Source organism: Dysidea avara, chromosome 2 (genome assembly GCF_963678975.1).
Source record: "Dysidea avara chromosome 2, odDysAvar1.4, whole genome shotgun sequence".
NCBI classification, from domain to species: Eukaryota; Metazoa; Porifera; class Demospongiae; order Dictyoceratida; family Dysideidae; genus Dysidea; species Dysidea avara.
This window is the reverse complement of record NC_089273.1, coordinates 8041437-8057394: the sequence shown is the minus strand read 5'-3', so window position 1 is coordinate 8057394 and position 15958 is coordinate 8041437. Positions and strand designations below refer to the sequence as shown.

General features: G+C 38.4%; 1 protein-coding gene across 1 annotated transcript in view; it reads left to right on the top strand.

The window, feature by feature from the left end:
- LOC136246543 (uncharacterized) overlaps nucleotides 1-15958 on the top strand; it is a 96166-nt gene that overhangs the window by 9131 nt on the left and 71077 nt on the right. The window contains exons 3-5 of the mRNA XM_066038040.1: nucleotides 174-459; nucleotides 1378-2340; nucleotides 3322-3489. Coding sequence (XP_065894112.1) covers nucleotides 174-459; nucleotides 1378-2340; nucleotides 3322-3489 — 1417 coding nt within the window. The remainder of the gene's footprint in view (nucleotides 1-173; nucleotides 460-1377; nucleotides 2341-3321; nucleotides 3490-15958) is intronic.

The following is a 15958-nucleotide window of genomic DNA, read 5'->3' as shown; positions in this document are numbered from 1 at the left end:
GCACACCAGTTACAAGTTCCTATAGACCTCTACAAAGACAATACAGTTTTGCTCAGCAAACATAGAGCCTCCCTAGGGTAAAATTTCATCACAACCAATTGGTCTCAAAATGTCTGTTACAAAATTTAATACAATGCATAAACTATCCTACTGTATCATTCTATCACTTACAGACCAACACATACCAGTGTGTGGTGGCCACAGATGGACAATCAAAGTCTTATGTCATATACTTGTATGCTGATGATATGATACAATGGACTACTGGAGATAATGATGGTGGAGTTAGTGGATTAGGAGGAATTCCTGCACAAGTTGGTATTAACAAGGGAGATGGGTTGGAAGCTGTCTTGGTAAATGGATCACGTACAAACGCTATCCTTAATATCATAAGTGATAGTAATGTTGGTACAACAGGAATGTTTATATTTGATATCAGTGAGGGGACTGCTCCAGTGGGTATGTATACAATGTGTTGTTGATGTGTATGGTATATACATATACATTAATTTTATGTAAGCCAGGCAAAAATCTGCCAAACCTTCAAGTTTAGAAATTATTTTTATTTTACTTCTCTGAGGTATGTGTAACATACAGGTGTACACGTAAACTTGAAACAGTGTATTTCTATGTTAATCATTTAGGGGTGACACATATGCACAGTAACACTAGCACACTGTATTATCAATGAACTTGGATAGATTACTTTTAGTCTGTGAGTCTGTTGAAACACTAGATGTGTTTATACAGCTCTTTAAGGCACTAGAAAAACAACAGACTAGTGAGGTTTTGAATGTACAATATGTGTATATCATTTACAAGATTTGGTTAATAACAAAACAGGCTATAGTTATTTGGTAAAACCATTCATATTCATAAAAAACAATTTAAAACTTTCATCCACTACTGGGATATAATGTCAATATTGTATAATATACAGTAAAGGTGACCGCACGAAAACTCTCAGGAGATTATACAGGTACCATCATGGTCATATATGGCATGGATACATAGCTACAAGTTTGCAATGTTTGGTGGTAGTTTCATAAGCATAGTTGCTGTGTCCTTGTGTATACAAGTGAGACACTCTAATAGAGCGTAGCAGTCAAATGCTGCAATAGACTAATCACATTTTATCTGTCTTTAAAATTGTGAGTAGCTACAGTAAATAAAATGTCAATTTTTATTATACTGAATGCATTTCCCTAAGACCTCCTATTTCCATGTGTATTCTATGCTTACCATCCAGTGTGTAAATTCCATAGTTGAGACCTGCTCCATAGCCCCTCATTTATTAAAGGGTTATGCCAATTTAGCAAAGATTTTCACACACCCAGTTACATGTAATCATTAACTCCAATTTCTACACTCTTCTAGCATGTACGAATAATGGAAGGGAATACAGAATCGGTGAACAACTTCAACCAAATTGTTCCACAAGATGTACATGTATGCCTGGAGGAGTATTATCATGTGAGACAGTACCTTGTTCTTATGATGGACCAACCTGTCTGGCTACTGGTGATCCTCATTATAAAACATTTGATGGGTACTGGCATCACTTCCAAGGAATTTGTGAATATGTTCTCACTAAACCATGTGATAGTGATGATTTTATCATTTCAGCAAGCAATATTGGACATGATGGTAGTCCTGTATCTTGTGTGAGTCTAGTAAGAATTAGAATTCCAAGTGAAAATCTTGAAATTGTATTAGAAAGAGGTAGCTTCGGAAATATCACAGTAAATGGTACTATGCAAGCTAACTTGGGAGATGGTGTAGTATACAGATCAGATAGTGTAGATGTAGCTCGTACTGGTGGATATCCTAATATTTTCCTGAAGACACGAGGTGTCCGACTGTTTTATGATGGAGTATATCGTGTAGAGATCACTATATCAACCACACTACAAGGACAAGTGTGTGGACTATGTGGTACTTACAATGACAATACTACTGATGATCTTCAGACACCAGCTGGAGTAGTGGTAACTTCAGTAGATGTGTTTGGCGATAGTTGGTTAGTACCAGATCCTACTACCATTGGTTGTGAGGGTGGAGGAATGAAGAAAAGGAATGCACCCAGTGTAACAGAGTGTTCTATGAATACTAACATTACAACTGAAGCCCAAACTAGATGTAGTGTTTTATTACAAGATCCTTTCACTTCCTGTCATGATGTAGTTAATGTTACACAGTTCATAGCCAATTGTGAATTTGACTATTGTTGTTGTAATGAGACAGAACGTGAGGATTGTTACTGTGATGCATTATCCAGTTATGCTAGTGTTTGTGCTGATGTTGGAGCTCAACCATCAAACTGGAGGAGCACATACTGTCGTAAGTGAAAAGCTAAGCCTTAACTTGCAAAGTTAGCTGTAGTTCAATTTGGGATTTGTTGTTAGATACATTTTTTAGGCATAAGAAAATTAAATAATATTAAGATAGCATGCAGAGGAGGTTGGAAGCACTTCAAGTCCTGCTAAAAATAATATTAATTGCATATTTCAGCTTGAAATTTAGTTGCAATGCTAATGGTGGGGCTTAATGGGGCTCATCACATGTTTAGATTATGTGCTTTATACAAACATTAAGCAAGAGGCAGCCAAACAAGCAATCTGTATTATTGTTAGATCACATGATCTCACGTGATGCCTCTCATAATATTAATGTAATGTAGTTCATCTTGTAATATCCCTTGGATTTTGAGGTGAATATTATATAAATATGAGTTTACCAAATTTACTTTGTTTACCGAGTTTGCTGAGTTTACTTTGTTGTTTCTAACTATGAGTTTACCAACGTGATAACAGACACCATTTAAACCGAAATCTCGACAGTCATTCTCCAAGGATACTGAATATACCTTGGGTCTGTAACCATTTAATCAGGTAGAGTCGACACTGCTGAACCATATTATTCAAAAATTACAATTTGCAGTTGTTTATTGGATCATCACTAGAATTAGTTTGTTTTCTGCCCATCCTTTGAAAGTTTCCAATTTTAAAAGCAAAAAAAAAGATTGTGTGTTTGCTTTTATTGCAGTTAGAGTAGTGCATGTTTGCAAGGAAGGGGAAGGAGGTTGTTGTGATGATTTCATCATACCTGTCTTGGGAATATTCTGTAGCTGTAGTTCTAGTGATTTTATGGTACACAAATTTGGCATGGATGTGGCTTTCCAATCGGTTATGGAATTACACAATAAAAGTTGTGCTGTTTAATCACTCAGTCTCTCAAATATGGAATGTGGTCTCCACTCAGTTACTATAATTACTAAATTATTTACAACTGTGTACTGTATGTTACTTTCATTCTCCACAGCACTTTCGTGTCCTACTGGGATGATATATCAACAATGTGGTCCATTGTGTCCTCAGACATGTGATAATCTTGATCAACCTTGTGAAGGAGGATGTGCTGAAGGGTGTTTCTGTGCTGTAGGACAAGCATTAGTTGATGGAGAATGTGTTGATGAGTCACTTTGTACAGGTGTGTACGTGAACTGTATAACAATACTTGTACATACTTTATAGTATATATAAGTTGCATGCAAAGACAAGCATGCTAAAAGTGGAACTACGTAGGCTGAGTAAAACTATGCACATTTCTAGATTCTAATTTCTTCTCTGTTATCTGTATAGTAAAGTAGGAGCGTTCAATCAAAGTTTCGTCCTAGAGGTTACAGTAAATATAATGATAGACAGTTCAGAAATCAATAATGGAGTTTAGTTTAATCATCTAGGAATGCAATTAACATTAATAGCATATTGTGCAACCACTGGATTCCATGAAATGAGTTGAAGCCATTGGAAAAGGATGGTAACCAGAAATAAAACTTTCAGTACTATATCATACAAGGGTGTATGTACATAATTTATGTTCCAATTTTCTGTTCATAGAGTTTTTCCCTTTTGTTTTGTGGTTGTCTTCTGTTAATAGGATCCATGCAAAGCAGCCACGCTGTATAAAAGGGTGTTGACTTCAAAAGGCTTGGTTAAAAAGTTATGAAATCAAAAGTGGCAGATATGAAATGGCTTCAGTGATGTTAATCATAATAATCTTAATAATGCGCTAAGCCATAATGATTGTTAAAATGAAGACACACGGTAGTGTGTCGTGCGGCCCAAGAAGCTGGCGCGTAACACCCGTGAGTATATTGACAGGAAGAAATAAAACGCAATTTTCGCACCTCCGTAGCTCTGTGCTCCCTTGATGAAACAAGACGATTGTTGCTGTGGACATGCCCTCCAACTTCAGCACTCCACATTCCAAATTTGAGCGAAATCGCTTAACGCGTTCCCGAGATATGCGACTTCAACAATTGGCTCAGTTTCGTGGGGTTTATTTTTCTTATTTTTCTTCCTCTTGTCGTACACTTACAAAAACTGCTATAAAACTCGAACGCCACGTCCGATTGCCTTGCAATTTGGCACACAGAAGGGGGGTATAAAGGCGCATCTCGGAACCAACTTTGGCTGGAATACGATAAACAGACAAAGAGTTATGAGCGATTGTTCACGAACAATGACACCAATATGTTGTCACGCCTACAGGGTAAAACCGCGTATGGAAGAAGCTGAAACTCGGTGGGTGAATAGGTTAACTATTGAACCTCAAACCTTTTGTGGTTTGAAAGAAATCGAGCTAAACAAACAGGAAGATACAACGAAAAAACCAACAGTGTGTAACAATTACGCAATCGAGATTAGCGAATAAAAAAACTACTGCTTGCCAAGCCTACCAGATAAACCGCTTGGGGTAATGCTTTGAAAATCGTTGTACAGATGGAGTAATCATCTTAGAAAGGCTCATCAATGGTGTAGAAGAATCAGACTTAAAGCCACGGAGTTATAACACGAAATCCAACTTGGTGCAGCAAGTGCGAGATCGAGATACTCTAATAGAGCAGTCATCCTAATAGAGCAGTCACCCTGAAGAGAATTCAAGAGATCAGCTAGAAACAAGAAACCTGTATAGAGATCAGCTACACACAAGTCACCCTGTAGAGAGATCAGCTAGAAGACGTTACCTTGTAGGGAGTTCATGCAACTATGGAAAGAGATAGTTCAGCTAGAAGAAATCACCTTGTAGAGTTCAGCTACAAAGCAACCACCATGTAGAGAGTTCAGCTACAAACAAATCGCGCTGCAGAGAGATCAATAGAAGAAGTTACCTTGCAGAGAGTTCAGCTACAAAGAAACCATCATGTAGAGAGTTCAGCTACAAACAAATCTCCCTGTAGAGAGATTAGCTAGAAGAAGTTACCTTGTAGAGAGTTCAGCTACAAAGAAACCATCATGTAGAGAGTTCAGCTACAAACAAATCTCCCTGTAGAGAGATCAGCTAGAAGAAGTTACCTTGTAGAGAGTTCAGCTTCAAACAAATCACCCTGTAGAAAGATCAGTTAGAAGAAGTCACCTTGTAGAGAGTTCAGTTACAAAGAAACCACCATGTAGAGAGCTCAGCTACAAACTAGTGACCTTGCATGTAGAGACATCAGCTAGAAGAAGTTACCTTGTAGAGAGTTCAGCTACAAAGAAACCATTCTTTAAAGAGCTCGGCTGCAAACAAATCACCTGTACAGAATTCAGCTACAAACAAATCACCCTGTAGAAAGATCAGCTAGAAAAAGTTACCTTGTAGAGAGTTCAGTTACAAAGAAACCACCATGTAGAGAATTCAGCTACAAACTAGTGATCCTGTAAAGACATCAGCTAGAAAAAGTTACCTTGTAGAGAGTTCAGCTACAAAGAAACCATTATTTAAAGAGCTCAGCTGCAAACAAATCATCTATACAGAATTCAGCTACAAACAAATCACCATGTAGAGAGATCAGCTAGAAGAAGTTACCTTGTAGATAGTTCAGCTACAAACAAATCACCCTGTAGAGAGATCAGCTAGAAGAAGTTAACTTGTAGAGAGTTCAGCTACAAAGAAACCATCATTTAGAGAGTTCAGCTTCAAACAAATCACCTGTAGAGAGTTCAGCTACAAACAAATCTCCCTGTAGAGCGATCAGCTAGAAGAAGTTACCTTGTAGAGAGTTCAGCTACAAACAAATCACCCTATAGAAATATCAGCTAAAAGAAGTCACCTTGTAGTAAGTTCAGTTACATAGAAACGACCATGTAGAGAGTTCAGCTACAAACTAGTGACCTTGTAGAGACATCAGCTAGAAAAGTTACCTTGTAGAGAGTTCAGCTACAAACTAGTGACCTTGTAGAGACATCAGCTAGAAAAGAGAGTTCAGCTACAAAGAAACCATTCTGTAAAGAGCTCAGCTGCAAACAAATCACCTGTACAGAATTCAGCTACAAACAAATCACCCTGTAGAGAGGTCAGCTAGAAGAAATTACCTTGTAGATAGTTCAGCTACAAACAAATCACCCTGTAGAAAGATCAGTTAGAAGAAGTTACCTTGTAGAGAGTTCAGCTACAAAGAAACCATTTTGTAAAGAGCTCAGCTGCAAACAAATCACCTGTACAGAAGTCAGCTACGAACAAATCACCCTGTAGAGAGATCAATAAAAGAAGTTACCTTGCAGAGAGTTCAGCTACAAACAGATCTCTCTGTAGAGAGATCAGCTAGAAGAAATTACCTTGTAGAGAGTTCAGCTACAAAGAAACCACCATGTAGAGAGTTCAGCTGTAAAGAAACCATTTTGTAAAGAGCTCAGCTGCAAACAAATCACATGTACAGAATTCAGCTACAAACAAATCACCCTGTAGAGAGGTCAGCTAGAAGAAATTACCTTGTAGATAGTTCAGCTACAAACAAATCACCCTGTAGAAAGATCAGTTAGAAGAAGTTACCTTGTAGAGAGTTCAGCTACAAAGAAACCATTTTGTAAAGAGCTCAGCTGCAAACAAATCACCTGTACAGAAGTCAGCTACGAACAAATCACCCTGTAGAGAGATCAATAAAAGAAGTTACCTTGCAGAGAGTTCAGCTATAAACAGATCTCTCTGTAGAGAGATCAGCTAGAAGAAATTACCTTGTAGAGAGTTCAGCTACAAAGAAACCACCATGTAGAGAGTTCAGCTGTAAAGAAACCATTTTGTAAAGAGCTCAGCTGCAAACAAATCACATGTACAGAAGTCAGCTATGAACAAATCACCCTGTACAGAGATCAGCTAGAAGAAGTCACCTTGTAGAGAGTTCAGCTACAAAGAAACCACCATGTAGAGAGTTCAGCTGCAAAGAAATCACCCTGTAGAAAATTCAGCTACAAACAAATTGCCCTGTAGAAAGATCAGTTAGAAGAAGTTACCTTTTAGAGAATTCAGCTACAAAGAACCATTCTGTAAAGAGCTCAGCTACAAACAAATCACCTGTACAGAATTCAGCTACAAACAAACCACCCTGTAGAGAGATCAGCTAGAAGAAGTTACCTTGTAGATCGTTCAGCTACAAACAAATCACCCTATAGAGAGATCAGCTAGAAGAAGTTACCTTGTAGAGAGTTCAGCTACAAAGAAACCACCATGTAGAGAGTTCAGCTGTAAAGAAATCACCCTGTATAAAATTCTGCCACAAACAATTTGCCCGGTAGAAAGATCAGTTAGAAGAAGTTACCTTGTAGAGAGTTCAGCTACAAAGAAACCATTCTGTAAAGAGCTCTGCTGCAAATAAATCGCCTGTACAGAATTCAGCTACAAACAAATCACCCTGTAGAGAGATCAGCTAGAAGAAGTTACCTTGTAGATCGTTCAGCTACAAACAATTCACCCTGTAGAGAGAGCATCTAGAAGAAGTCACCTTGTAGAGTGTTCAGTTACAAAGAAACCACCATGGAGATTTCTGTGATCAATACATGTGTTATATATATATAATTTGTACATTTACTGATGAAATATTTAAAGTACATCTACTTCATCTTTTCTTCTTCCTGTGGTAATGAAAAAAAGATAGGTTAAAAAAGTCCCAAAGCCGGCCATTGGGGTATACAAATACAAAAAGAAATGAAATCTAATCCAAAACAGCCAAGCTGTAAAAAAAGTGTGCGGCCCTCAAAGAAGCTATGGTGAAAAAAGATGTGAAATCCAAGGTGGCGGCCAAGAAATGGCTGTGATGGTAGGTTAATGGTAAAAATTTTAATAACGACATTTCAGGTGAATTTTGTGCTTTAGATAATATATTACAGTTGCATATTACTTAGAATAAAGAGTAACGTAATAATATTACATATCTAATCCAAAACAGCCAAGCTGTATAAAAAAGTGTGCGCCCCTCAAAAAGGCTATGGTGAAAAAAGATGTGAAATCCAAGGTGGCGGCCAAGAAATGGCTGTGATGGTAGGTTAATGGTAAAAAATTTAATAATGACAATTCAGGTAAATTTGTGAAGCGGCACAAAATTCACCTGAATTGTCATTATTAAAATTTTTACCAGTAACCTACCATCACAGCCATTTCTTGGCCGCCACCTTGGATTTCATATCTTCTTTCACCATAGCCTTTTTGAGTGCCGCACATTTTTTTTACAGCTTGGCTGTTTTGGATTAGATTTATTATTATTAGCATCATTGCAATTGTTTCATGGCCACCTTTGATTTCACTACTTTTTTCCCCTAGGCTATTGAAGGCCGTAACCTTCTTATACAGCATGGCTGTTTTTTGCATGAATTTCTGCTTCCTTTTGTATTTTAAATTCTATCTCCAAAGCCAACCGCAAACTGATTTTGAGGCTTATTTTATACAAATCATTGTTCTTATCTACAGATACAATGACAATGACATAAAACAAACTAGCGCTCTACCAATACAAAATAATACCGATCCAATACTAAAACCAAAGGATCTAGCTATACAATATCTAAATAACCAGCTAATACTCTATAATTTTGCACTTTCTTGGTCATGGCTACTGCTATGAAGTTACATTATAGTGCCTATATTTATTTGCAATAGTGTTTGTATAATAGTTAGACATCAAAACACAGGGTTCTACAGGATTTAGAAACCTGAAAGGCCCTGTGTTGTGGTGAAACGAGGGCACTACTATAGGGCCTGAGGGTTTCTAAATTCCATAGAACCCTGTGTTTTGATGTCTAGCTAATTTAGACCACAGCTCATTGTTGTACCTTCACTGCTGCTTGTTGTACCTTAACAGCTACTTGTGACACAAGAAATGTAGCACTGACAAGCTCAATACACTTCCTGCAACTTGTAACACATGTTACGGCACCTTGCTATCCAGGTTAAATGCCCATGCATTGCCGTACATAATTGCCGTGTTTAGTATAACCCCAGAGACAGAGATCTACTGAGACATGAACAAGGAATCTACAGGATTATATACCTGTAAGTAGCCAATAAAATTCAAGTATTTCACTTTGCTGTGGTCTAAAACAAAGTAAATTTCTTCTAAGTTAGGAATGCATGATTGTATTATTGTCTATTATGATTTGTATTTTGTTGGTACAGCTCTATTAGAGTATCTCGATTTTTCGGGCAAAATGTAATAGGTTACAGTAAATCATGCCCCTTTTATGCTAGAATACAATTTCCATCCTGTTGTCACAAGTTTTGGTTGCATAGCACTTATTAAGATGATTATCTAATCCAAAACAGCCAAGCTGTAAAAAAAGTGTGCGGCCCTCAGAAAGGCTATGGTGAAAAAAGATGTGAAATCCAAGGTGGCGGCCAAGAAATGGCTGTGATGGTAGGTTAGTGGTAAAAATTTTAATAATGACAATTCAGGTGAATTTTTGTGCCGCTTCACAAAAATTCACCTGAATTGTCGTTATTAAAATTTTTACCACTAACCTACCATCACAGCCATTTCTTGGCCGCCACCTTGGATTTCACATCTTTTTTCACCATAGCCTTTCTGAGGGCCGCACACTTTTTTTACAGCTTGGCTGTTTTGGATTAGATTTCATTTCTTTTTGTATTTGTATACCCCAAAGCTGGCCTATGGCCAGCTTTGGGACTTTTTTAACCTATGTTTTTTTCTTTACTACAGGAAGAAGAAAAGATGAAGTAGATGTACTTTAAATATTTTATCAGTAAATGTACAAATTATATATACTGTATAATACATATGTGACCAGATTTGCGAAAAGGGGTCCAATTTGCCAACTTTGACAATTGATAACTTCAGATTGGAAAGAGCTATTGCCTTGATATTTGGGCAGTGGTGAGCACCACTATAGCTGAATACATGGTGAAATGTTCAGGTTAATATGTTACTTGAACACTGAGTTATGGTCTCCAACATTTACGGAATTGGATGCGTGTGGAAGACCCCTTTTCGCAAATCCGGTCACATATATTGATTACAGAAATCTCCATGGTGGTTTCTTTGTAACTGAACACTCTACAAGGTGACTTCTTCTAATTGCTCTCTCTACAGGGTGAATTGTTTGTAGCTGAACGATCTACAAGGTAACTTCTTCTAGCTGATCTCTCTACAGGGTGATGTGTTTGTAGCTGAATTTTGTATAGGTGATTTGTTTGCAGCTGAGCTCTTTACAGAATGGTTTCTTTGTAGCTGAACTCTCTAAAAGGTAACTTCTTCTAACTGATCTTTCTACAGGGCAATTTGTTTCTGGCAGAATTTTCTACAGGGTGATTTCTTTGCAGCTGAACTCTCTACATGGTGGTTTCTTTGTAGCTGAACTCTCTACAAGGTAATTTCTTCTAGCTGATCTCTCTCCAGGGAGATTTGTTTGTAGCTGAACTATCTACAAGGTAACTTCTTATAGCTGATCTCTACAGGGTGATTTGTTCGTAGTTGAATTCTGTACAGGTGATTTGTTTGCAGCTGAGCTCTTTACAAAATGGTTTCTTTGTAGCTGAACTTTCTCCAAGGTAACTTCTTCTAACTGATTTTTCTACAGGGTGATTTGTTTGTAGCTGAACTATCTACAAGGTAATTTCTTCTAGCTGATCTCTCTACAGGGCGATTTGTTTGTAGCTGAATTCTGTACAAGTGATTTGTTTGCAGCTGAGCTCTTTACAGAATAGTTTCTTTGTAGCTGAACTCTCTACAGGGTGATTTGTTTGTAGCTGAAATCCCTACAAGGTAACTTCTTCTAGCTGATCTCTCTACAGGGTGATTTGTTTGTAGCTGAACTCTCTACAGGTGATTTGTTTGTAGCTGAACTCTACAAGGCGATACTTCTAGGTGATCTCTCTACAGGATTCCTTGTTTCTAACTGAACTCTCAACAGGGTGATCTGTTCATAGCTGAACTTTCTACTGGGTGATTTGTTTGCAGCTGAACTCTCTAAATGGTGGTTTCTTTGTAGCTGAACTCTCTACAATGTGACTTCTTCTAGCTGAACTCTCTACAAGGTGACTTGTTTCTAGCTGATCTCTCTACAGGGTGACTTGTTTCTAGCTGAACTCTCTACAGGTGATTTGTTTGTAGCTGAACTCTCTACATGGTGGTTTCGTTGTAGCTGAACTCTCTACAAGGTAACTTCTTCTAGCTGATCTTTTTCACTGCATATTTGTTTGTAGCTGAGTTCTCTACAGGGTGATTTGTTTGCAGCTGAACTCTCTACATGGGAGTTTCATTGTAGCTGAACTCTCTACAATGTGACTTCTTCTAGCTGAACTCTCTACAGGGTGATTTGTTTCTAGCTGAACTCTCTACAGGTGATTTGTTTGCAGCTGAACTCTCTACATGGTGGTTTCTTTGTAGCTGAACTCTCTACAAGGTAACTTCTTCTAGCCGATCTTTCTACAAGGTGATTGAGTTTTTTGCAGCTGAACTCTTTACATGGTGGTTGCTTTGTAGCTGAACTCTCTAAACGGTGACTTCTTCTAGCTGAACTCTCTACAGGATGATTTGTTTGCAGCTGGATTCTCTACGTGGTAGTTTCTTTGTAGCTGAACTCTCTACAATGTGACTTCTTCTAGCTGAACTCTCTACAGGGTGACTTGTTTTTAGCTGATCTCTCTACAGGGTGACTTGTTTCTAGCTGAACTCTCTACAGGTGATTTGTTTGCAGCTGAACTCTCTACAAGGTAACTTCTTCTAGCTGATCTTTCTACAGGGTGATTTGTTTGTAGCTGAATTCTCTACAGGGTGATTTATTTGCAGCTTAACTCTCTACAAGGTGACTTCTTCTAGCTGAACTCTCTACAGAGTGATTGATTTTTTTTGCAGCTGAACTCTCTACATGGTGGTTTCTTTGTAACTTAACTCTCTACAGGGTGATTTGTTTGTAGCTGAACTCTCTACAGGGTGATCTGTTCATAGCTGAACTCCCTATAAGGTAACTTCTTCTAGCTAATCTTTCTACAGGGCGATTTGTTTGTAGTTGAGTTCTCTACAGGGTGATTTGTTTGCAGCTGAACTCTACATGGTAGCTTCTTTGTAACTCTACAATGTTACTTCTTCTAGCTGAACTCTCTACAAGGTGACTTGTTTCTAGCTGATCTCTCTACAGGGTGACTTGTTTCTAGCTGAACTCTCTACAGGTGATTTGTTTGCAGCTGAACTCTCTACATGATTGTTTCTTTGTAGCTGAACTCTCTACAAGGTAATTTCTTCTAGCTGATCTCTCTACAAGCCGATTTGTTTGTAGCTGAACTCTCTACATGATGGTTTCTTTGTAGCTGAACTCTCTACAAGGTGATTTCTTCTATAGCTGATCTTTCTACAGGGTGATTTGTTTGTAGTTAAACTCTCTACACGATAGATTCTTTGTAGCTGAACTCTCTACAAGGTGATTTCTTCTATAGCTGATCTTTCTACAGGGTGATTTGTTTGTACCTGAACTATCTACATGATGGTTTCTTTGTAGCTGAACTCTCTACAAGGTAACTTCTTCTAGCTGATCTCTCTGCAGGACAATTTGTTTGTACCTGAACTCTCACATGATTGTTTCTTTGAAGCTGAACTCTCTACGAGGTGATTTCTTCTAGCTTATCTTTCTACAGGGTGATTTGTTTGTAGCAGAACTCTCTACAAGGAAACTTCTTCTAGCTGATCTCTCTACAGGGAGATTTGTTTGTAGCTGAACTCTCTATACATGATTTGTTTGCGGCTGAATTCTCTACATGATGGTTTCTTTGTAGCTGAACTCTCTACAAGGTAACTTCTTCTAGCTGATCTCTTTACAGGGTGAATTGTTTGTAGCAGAACGATCTACAAGGTAACTTCTTCTTACTTATCTCTCTACAGGGTGATTTGTTTGTAGCTGAACTTTTTACAAGGAAACCTCTTTTAACTGAGCTCTGTACAGGGTGAATTGTTTGTAGCTGAACTATCTACAAGGTAACTTCTTCTAGCTGATCTCTCCACAGGATGATTTGTTTGTAGCTGAACTATCTACAAGGTAACTTCTTCTAGCTGATCTCTCTACAGGGTGATTTGTTTGTAGCTGAATTCTGAGCTCTTTACAGAATGGTTTCTTTGTAGCTGAACTCTCTACAAGGTAACTTCTTCTAGCTGATGTATCTACAGGGTCACTAGTTTGTAGCTGAATTCTCTACATGGTGGTTTCTTTGTAACTGAAGTATCTACAAGGTGACATCTTCTAGCTGATCTTTCAACAGGGTGATTTGTTTGTATCTGAACTCTCTACAAGAAATCTTCTTCTAACTGATGTTTTAACAGGGTGAATTGTTTGTAGCTGAAGAGAAAGAATAAACGTCTTAATGATTAAGACAAAATATACATTACAAGCATACAGGGGCCTAGACACAGGGGTACCATGTGCTGATGGATCAGTACAGGAGCCCTGGCAAGACTTACATTAACTAAAGGTAAATTAAATTACAATACACAAAAAAAACAAAAAAAAACTATATCTACATATATGTAATACTTAAAGTTTACCTAAGGTGGTCTAAAAGATCCCAGCCCGGGGAGGCTCTAGAATTAAAAATTCTGTAAGAACAGGACACAGCAATGCGAGCTGCCTGCTCAAACAAGGATCTTATGGTTTTCTTTGGCACTTCACAAGCAGTAGCCATTTGAGCAATTGTTTCTGGCAAAAAGTGGCCTAAACAACCAATTTCAATTGGAACAAGATTGACAGTTAACCCAGAAAGCTGGAGGTCATATTGCAAGGAGCTATATCGATCTTCCTTTCTAGCTCTAGCAGCAAGAAGATGTTGCTGGGTATTAGTTGGTACTGTCAATTCGAACAAACAAATGGAATCATTAGAAACCAATACCAAGTCAGGCCTGCTGAGGGTGGAGGAAAGATTGGTTGGGATGGTACTAGGGGGGCTGGAACTAGCTAGATAACCAGGAAGGTCAGCGTAAAGTTTGAATGTTTCAGGTAAATGCTGTTGGAGCCCATGAACAAGGACCTGTAAAACTGAATCATGTCTCCAGGTATACCTGCCTTGATCTAGAGCAGCAGGACAGCCAGTCAAAATATGGTTTGTTGTGGGTTGAGGAGCTTGACAAAGAGCACATCTAGGGTCAGTAATGATGTTCCATCTGGCCAGGTTCATAGGGGTTGGTAGAGTGTCACAACCAGCACGTAGCAGGAAGGACAGCTGTTTTTCAGGGAGGCCATACATCAGTCTCTTCCACAGAGGGCAAGCTTGCTCCAGAGTTACAATATCTAAAAATTTATTTTGAACAGTTAATGGTTCCAGTTTTGACTTCCAATATTCAATGTGAGCAGAGCGTAAGTTGTGGCGAGCATGGTCTCTCTACAGGGTGATTTGTTTGTAGCTGATCTCTATACAGGTTACTTATTTCTAACTGATCTCTTGAATTCTGTTCAGGGTGACTGCTCTATTAGGATGACTGCTCTATTAGAGTATCTCGATCTCGCACTTGCTACACCAAGTTGGATTTCGTGTTATAACTCCGTGGCTTTAAGTCTGATTCTTCTACACCATTGAAGAGCCTTTCTAACATGATAACTCCATCTGTACAGCGATTTTGAAAGCATTACCCCAAGCGGTTTACCTGGTAGGCGTGGCAAGCATAATAATAATAATAATAATAAAATAAAAATATTAAAAATTAGCTAATCTCGATTGCGTAATTGTTACACACTGTTGATTTTTTCGCTGTATCTTCCTGGTTTTTAGCTCGATTTCTTTCAAACCACAAAAGGTTTGAGGTTCAATAGTTAACCTATTCACCCACCGATTTTCAGCTTCTTCCCATACGCGGTTTACCCTGTAGGCGTAACAACATATTGGTGTTATTTTTCGTGCATAATCGCTCATAACTCTTTGTCTGTTTATGGTATTCCAGCCAAAGTTGGTACCGAGATGCGCCTTTATACCCCCCTTCTGTGTGCCAAATTTCAAGGCAATCGGATAACGCGTTCGAGTTTTATAGCAGTTTTTGTAAGTGTGCGACAAGAAAAAGAAAAATAAGAAGAAAAAAAAAACGAAGAAACTCAGCCAATTTTTGAAGTCGTATAGCTCGGGAACGCGCGAAGCGATTTTGCTCAAATTTGGAATGTAGAGTGCTGCAGTTGGGGGGCATGTCCACAGCAAAAATCGTCTTGTTTCATCAAGGAAGCACAGAGCTACGGAGGTGCGAAAATTGCGTTTTCTTTCTTCCTGTCAATATACTCACGGGTGTTACGCGCCGGCTTCTTGGGCCGCACGACACACTACCGTGTGTCTTGATTATAGGATGACAGTTGGCATGAGTGGGTCTTACAACCTGTTTACACGAGCCCTCTAGTTTGAACTACAGCTTATCTTGAATCAGAGTGATTTCCAAGTTAGTGTAAACATGTACCATATCAAACCGAACCATGTCGAACCACTCTGAAATGGACTTACTAGGGATGTGGGTCTGGTCCTACTTACCCAGTATAAACAGTTGCGTCCCTTGCAGTTTAATTTGGTGACTTGTTTGTAGTTGAACTCTCTACAGAATGACTTATTTGTAACTGATTCAGAACTCTTTAAAGGTGATTAGTTTGTAACTGAACTCTCTCCAGGGTGACGTATTTGTAACTGAACTCACTACAGGATGACTTGTTTGTAGTTGAACCCTCTACAAGGTGACTTG